Source organism: Corylus avellana, chromosome ca1 (assembly GCF_901000735.1).
Source record: "Corylus avellana chromosome ca1, CavTom2PMs-1.0".
Lineage (NCBI taxonomy): Eukaryota > Viridiplantae > Streptophyta > Magnoliopsida > Fagales > Betulaceae > Corylus > Corylus avellana.
In genome coordinates, this window is record NC_081541.1 from 50,915,672 (window position 1) to 50,923,146 (window position 7,475).

Here is a 7,475-nt window from a genome sequence, read left to right on the forward strand (position 1 = left end):
CCGCCAAGGCCAAGCTGCGCGTGGATTGGTTGTTTTTGCTTCTTTTATTTTTTTATTTTTTTTTATTTTTTTTTATGGGATTTTGACGTCTTCTGTTAGGATTTTCAAAATATTCTAACAGAAGGATAGCATTGCAAACTTTTAAAATATAGCCACCCAACATTCACACTAATTAAAGTTTGAAAGTACTATGTATGATTGAAAAAGTATTTATTTTTTATTTTTTATTTAATTAATTACTTTCAAATTCTCTTTTGGATGATGCACATTCAGTTCTTGACAGAATTTGGTTTAATTTGAAAACCTTCTTGGCATGGGATCTATTGTACATAGTTTGAGCAATGGCAAAGCCAAAAGAAGAATTTTCACTCAAGGAGACCAAGCCGAACATCAGTGGCATGCAGAACACGAGCAGTACTTCCATGACACGCCACGACCTGGTGGAGCAAATGCAGTTCATGTTCGTGAAGATTTTGAAGGCAAAGGATTTGGCTGCAGGTATCTGCAATCCTTATGTGGAACTGATAGTTGGGAACTATAAGGGCACCACTAGGTCCATTGAGAAGAAGTCGAATCCGGAATGGAGCCAGGTGTTTGCCTTCAAGAAGGAGAGGATTCAGGCTAGTGCTTTGGAGCTTGTGGTAAGAGATAAGGCTAATGGAAGCAGTAACATGATTGGTAAGGTTATGTATAACATTGGAGACATTCCTATGCGTGTTCAGCCAGACAGCCCTTTGGCACCGCAGTGGTACAGATTGGAGGATAAGAATGGAGTGAAGCTGAGAGGAGGAGAGTTGATGGTGGCTGTTTGGATGGGGACTCAAGCAGATGATGCCTTTTCTGATGCATGGCATTCAGATGCTGCAGCCGTTGTGGGTGATATGTATACACGGTCAAAGATATATCATTCGCCGAGGCTTTGGTATCTAAGAGTCAATGTGATTGAAGCTAAGGATTTGGTGCTTAGAGATAAGAATAGAAAGAATCCAGAAATATTTGTTAAGGCTACTCTTGGGAATTTTGTTTTGAGAAGTAGGGTATCACAGAATAAGAATGTGAATCCTGTGTGGAATGAGGACATAATGTTTGTTGCAGCAGAACCGTTTGAGGAGCCTTTGGTTTTGAGTGTGGAGGATAAGTTGTATCCGAATAAGGAAGAAAGTTTGAGTTTGGGGAGGATTGTGATTCCTTTAGAGAATAGTATGAAGAGGGTGGATAATGCAGCTGTGCCTTCTAAGTGGTACAATCTTGTTCAAGTAGGTGGTGATGATCAGAAGGAGGTGATGATGAGATTTTCTAGTAAGCTTGAAATGAGGATTTCTTTGGACGGTGGGTATCATGTTCTTGATGAGGCTACTAACTACAGCAGTGACCTCATGTGTACATCAAAGCTGTTGTGGAGGCCTGCCATTGGATTATTGGAGTTGGGGATCTTGAATGCTACTGGGTTGCAAGTGATCAAGGCACAAAAAGAGAAGCGCACTACTGATGCCTATTGTGTAGCTAAATATGGGACAAAGTGGGTGAGGACAAGGACTATTCTTGATACTTTGGCTCCACACTGGAACCAACAGTTTTCTTGGGATGTTTATGATTTGTGCACTGTTCTTACAATTGGAGTTTTCGACAATGGTCACTTAATGGAGGAGGCTGGAAAGGGAACTCATGTACATGAAAGAATTGGCAAGGTTAGGATCCGGCTGTCCACTCTTCAAAGTGATCGGCTTTACACCCATTCTTATCCGCTTCTAGTCTTACAGCCTTGTGGATTGAAGAAGATGGGTGAAATTGAATTGGCTGTGAGGTTTTCTTGTGCATCTTTGATTGACATGCTACAAACTTATTCGCTACCATTACTTCCCAAGATGCATTACCTTAGCCCATTGTCAGTTTATCAGCTTGAAAGCTTAAGGCACCAAGCTACTATTATAACCTCCTTAAGGTTGAGCCGTGCTGAGCCGCCGCTAAAGAAGGAGGTTGTTGATTACATGCTAGATGTTGGATCAAATATGTGGAGCATACGAAAAGCCAAAGCAAACTATGACAGGGTCCTTGGCATTTTCAGTGGTATTCATGCTGTTATCAAATGGGTTGAGCATATACGTAGTTGGACTAATACTTATACCACCATTACAATTCATCTCCTATTCCTAATTGTTGTCTTCTTTCCGGAACTGATTTTACCCACAATGTTTTTCCACATTTTCCTGGTTGGGGTTTGGCGCTACAGAAATAGGCCGAGACATCCTCCTCACCTGGATACAAGGTTATCTGGTGCTGATTCAACAAATGAAGAAGAACTGGATGAAGAGTTTGATTCATTTCCATCTAGGAAGACTGGTCATGAAGTTATAAGAAGGAGATATGATCGATTGAGAGGCATTGCTGGGAGGATGCAAGTGGTGCTAGGGGACTTGGCAACTCAAGGAGAGAGGGTGCAATCTCTGATTACTTGGCGGGATCCAAGAGCCACATTTATTTTCGTGTGTTTCTGTTTGATAGCCACTTTGGTCACTTATATCACTCCTTTCCGATGCTGGATCATTTGTACTGGGTTTTATGTGCTAAGGCATCCAAGATTTCGTGATGGTCTTCCCTCGTTGCCTCAAAACTTTCTCAGGAGGATGCCTGCAAGAACAGATAGCATGCTCTGACAACACAAATTTCAGGAGCTAGCTAATAATGTTGGGATTATCATTTTAATTGGTTTACTGGAGTAGGTGGAGCGTCTTTGTTTTCTTTCTTTCTTGGTGGATGTTTTAGCAGCACTCATTAGATGGCTTGCTTGCTTACTCAATATTATATTTTGTTGTTGATCGTCATACTGTGAACATAAAAGCTGGTCCTTGCTTGCTTGCTGATTTTTCTTCTTCTTTATTTATTTTATTTTTTATTTTTATTATTATTATTTTTTTCAAAGTGGGGGAAGGGGAAAAGGGAAATTACAAGAAACAGAAAAAACGAAAACGACAAAGCTTTCGGAGGAATAGGAACAGTCAGGAATGAGTCAACTGAAGGCTCGGGCCATTAAGAGAACTTAAACGGCCAAAAGAGACTATAATAAATGGCAATTAACATTCCGTAAACGGAACAAAACCCATCACGATCGTCATCATGACCATTAGTGGTCGGAAGAAGAAACCAAAACCCACCATCAATATTTGGCAAATAAAAGAAAAACTCTGTCAAAAAATAAAAGAGATGATAGTTCAAAGAACTAGACAAATTAGAGAAACACAAAGAACAGAAAAATACAAGGAAAAATAAAAAGAAAAGCAACTAAAAACTCAGAACAGCAACACCAGTGGTGGAAAGGGCAGAGGAAAGCTACTAGCCCAGCTAGGTGGAAACCGTTGACCAGAGCGTGGTCCTCACACGCTGGCAGAGGTTGCCGGTGGATGGGGAAAAGCCATAGAAACGGCCGAGGCACCGTTGAGGGTCGGAGGAGGTAACACGTACAACCCATGTACATTACGAAGGGAGCTAGGAAATGCTACTTGATCCAAAGATTGTTGACAAAGGTAGTTTAGGTCATCTTGACATGAAGTATCATTACAAAAAGACATATCTTTAGTGACGCGTGAATAGTGACATTTTAGGCACACAAAAAACGTCACTATTTATTTAGTGACGTTTGAATAGTTATGCTTGGTAAATGATATTAAACATTGGGTCAAGAATTAGTGAGTATCGTTTTCTGTTCAAACGATACTTTATATATAATGTCTTTTTGGCCCACACGACACCTGATCATCAATGGTGTCATTACTGTTCAAACGTTACTACATGAAAAGTGACGTTTGAACAGTGAAACGTCACCTCTAGGCCACCCCAACCAAATATGAGGTGGCCGGGGTTGGGAGCGCGCCACCCCCTCTAGGGTTTGGCAATCAACCCTCTATTTTTTTTATTTTTTTTTGAAAAACAAAATTAAAAAAATAATAATTTCAGAAAGAGAGAGACATTGAGAACGAGAGAGACATGTCCAGCTTATAAGCACCAAATTTTCAAAAATTATTGTGTCATTTGAACAGTAACAATGAGTGTATAGTGCCGTTTGAATAGTAATATTGTTCAAACGACACATTTGGACGAGTGAATGGTGTTGTTTGAACAATATTACTATTCAAATAACACCTTTTGTGGTGAGTAGTGTCGTTTGAACAGTAATTTTTTTTTTTTTTTTCAAAGCGTCCCCTTTTCCCTCCTTTGAGCGGTAATATTGTTCAAATAACACATTTGGACCGTGAATAGTGTTGTTTTGAACAATGTTACTATTCAACGACTTTCTTTATGAGTGAATAGTGTCGTTTTGACGGTAAAATGCTTTTTTTTTTTTTTTTTTTTTTAAAGGACGGCGCTATCCCAGGTCGTTGGCCGTGGGAGTTAACTTTTGGCCAGTTGTGTATGGGTTTTACGTTTAAGTGTTGGGAATTACGTTTGTTGAATGACTACGTTGTTTCCAGAGTTGCGTTTTGAGAGTTGTTGGACGGTAGTCGCGGCTCCCGGTCACCGGAGACCTCTTTAGCCGAGTGTATATATAAGTTTGTTGTAGATGATGTGACTAGTATTGTCGACAACTATTCTTCAAGTGCATTTTAAAGTGTGTTTTTTTAACCAAATCACAAAAAATATATCGTTTCGAAGTGCATTTGTTTTAAAAATGAACAAATATATTTTACCCCTCGAAGTTTCACATCTTTTTCAATCTTGTCTCTAATGTTTAAAAATTGACAATGTATATTGTCAAGGGGTTAAAGTTCTCCCCCTTTTTTTTTATATATAAAAAATAAAAAATAAAAAAAATTCAAAGATTCAAGCGTAGGTATTTTTGTAAATTTTGTTAAAAATTCAGACTAACACATGAATCTTTTTATTTTTTTAAATTTTTTTATAGTAAAAACAGTAGTATTATGAAAATTTTGACCGGATTTAATGCAAAATTCTAACGAAGATGGAACATTGTAAGAAATTAAAAGTTCAATACCCTAAATTGAGAGTTTTTGAACTTTGAAATTGTAATTTCAAAACACGTGGAAGTTTTTTTTGACATGTCCACACAAGGGAAGGGAGATGGGGAAAAACCTAATAGTTAATGGAAAAGGAAAAACGTAATCCGTATTGAAAATGAAAACTAAAACATACATGCATGATTAGAAAAAGAAAACCTAATCCTATGGAAAAGGAAAGCTAAAGCACACATATATAAATAAAATAAACCGACATTAATGTCGATCTTCTACTGCATCACATATCAAACAACATTTGAATGAAGAAGAAGAAGGATGAGGAGGAGGAAGTGGGAGGAGGAGGAGGATAAAAGGGGGAGGAAGAGGGAGGAGGAGACTGAGCTCATCCCCCTCAAGAAGAACTTAGTAAAGAGAGACTTGATGCTCTCTAGGGAAGTCTCCTGAAGTTATCTTTTTGTCTGCAATTTGGGAGTCAAATCTGCTACGTTCCGACCATTTGCTTCATGAATGCACCCCACCTGCCATTTCTTCAGCTTGTTTGAACAGGGGTGCGACTCATCGATTTTGCCACAATTACATAGAGTCTCGATTGCAACCTTGTCCAGACAGGGATGCGGCTGATCGATTATGCCCAATTGCCTTGAGTGTTTTAATCGCATTCTACCACAACTATAGATAGTCTCGATTGTAACCCTGTTCGAACGGGTGTGACCGGTCTATTTTGCCTAGTTGACCCAAGTGTTCTGGTTGCACTCTCACTCAATTGGGGTGTGACAAGTTGATTATGTTTGGGCTCTCATGTCCTTTGGTTGCACTCCTCGTTCAAGCGGGGGTTGCAACTGATTCTTTTTGCCTTTTTTTGGGCTATGTTGATATTGTAGATCTCAATGGTTGGATCAAGGTAGTTCTGGTGAGAAAGGATGAAAGTGATGGCCAGAGAACGGAGACTATTAGTTAAAAGAATTCGATGAAGGGCCAAGTCACATTTGACAATGATGGTCGAAGAACAAGGGGCTCTGGTATCATGTTGAAATATGTATTAAAAATATAAAATAATAAAACACGAAAGAAAAAAGAAAAGAGAGTGGAAGTGGAGAGAGATGTATAGACGACATTTTTATTATATTGAATTATGTCAAACAATATTATTTAGGTCTCTATTTATAGAGAGACAATAAGTATTGAACAAAAAGCCCAAATAAACCATAAAATACATAAGGAAAGAAATAAACCCTATAATGGAAATATAAAATATTCTAACAATTGAAATAATATATTCTAAATATTCTAAGATATTCTAACTTCCTTGAGTTTGGAAAAAAGAAGAAATTAAAGGCATTAGAAGTCGATGGTTGGATCAAGGCAGTGCCGAGGAGAAAGGTTGAAAGTGATGGCCAGAGAATGAAGACTATTTATTAAAAGAATCCAGTGAAGGGCCAAGCCGCAACTAACAATGATGATCAAAGAACGAAAAACTAGCCATTAAAAAAAAAATCCTATGAAGGGTCAAACAACATTGTGCTAGGGTTTGCCAACAAGAAAGACGAGAATAGCTGATAATGATGGGCAGAGAAATACCAGAGAATGAAGACAATCCGTTAAAGAATCTAGTGAAGGACCATGCCGCAACTAATAATGAGGCCGGAGAACAAAAACTAGCTGTTAAAAATCCTGTGAAGGGTCAAACCGCATTTTGCCAAAATTCGCCAACTGGAGAATAGAAACTTGCTGTTAAAAATCCTGTAAAAGGGCCAAACCGCATTTTGCCAAGATTCGCCAATGAATAGACCTGTGGATCACAACAAAATTGGGAGATCGTTAGAAGATCGAGAACGATAGAAAACACCAGAAAAACATCATAAAACTTTTGTTGAAAGCCACATAAACAGAAACATGACTCTGATAGCATGTTGAAATATATAAAAAAAATATAAAATAATAATTTATGAAAGAAAAAGAAAAAAGAGCGGAAGCGAAAAAAGACGTGTAGACTACATGCATCTTTACTGTATTGAATTGTATTAAATAATTTTACATAGGTCTCTATTTATAGAGAGACAATGTGTAGTAAGCAAGAAACCCAAATAAACACTAAAATACATAATTTTTTTTTTTTTTTTTTAAATAAACCCTAAGAAAAATATATAATATTCTAAAAGAGGAAATAATATATGCTAAATATTCTAATAGTCTTCAATGGATTTCTAAGCAGTACCCGAGAATTGTAACTCTCTCTCTAGTAAATTAAAGGGTTAAATACTCCAAACCCCCTAGGGTTTTTCAACTTTATTTTTTCTCCCCTGGGGTTTCATTTTTATCACAGGAGGTCCCTGTGGTTTTGATAAATGACCAAGTTAGTCCATCCGTTAGTTGACCGTTACGACTGACACGTGGCACATATTTGATTTTTTTAATTTTTTTTAAAATTAAAAAATAATGTTTTTTTTTTTTTTGAAAAAAAAAAGGAAAAAAAATTCGGCCACCCCCTTTGGCCATGGCCACCCC

At 37.7% G+C, this 7,475-nt stretch overlaps 1 protein-coding gene across 1 annotated transcript; it reads left to right on the forward strand.

Moving 5' to 3' along the window:
• Positions 1–341: 341 nt before the first annotated feature.
• LOC132167787 (FT-interacting protein 3-like) lies at positions 342–2,654 on the forward strand. The gene has a single exon (XM_059578812.1). The coding sequence runs from the start codon at positions 342–344 to the stop codon at positions 2,652–2,654; it is 2,313 nt and encodes a 770-aa protein (XP_059434795.1).
• Positions 2,655–7,475: the final 4,821 nt, after the last annotated feature.

Excerpts from the sequence above, each read along its gene's own strand:
- LOC132167787 (XM_059578812.1), top strand. The coding sequence starts at position 342 with ATGGCAAAGCCAAAAGAAGAATTTTCACTCAAGGAGACCAAGCCGAAC.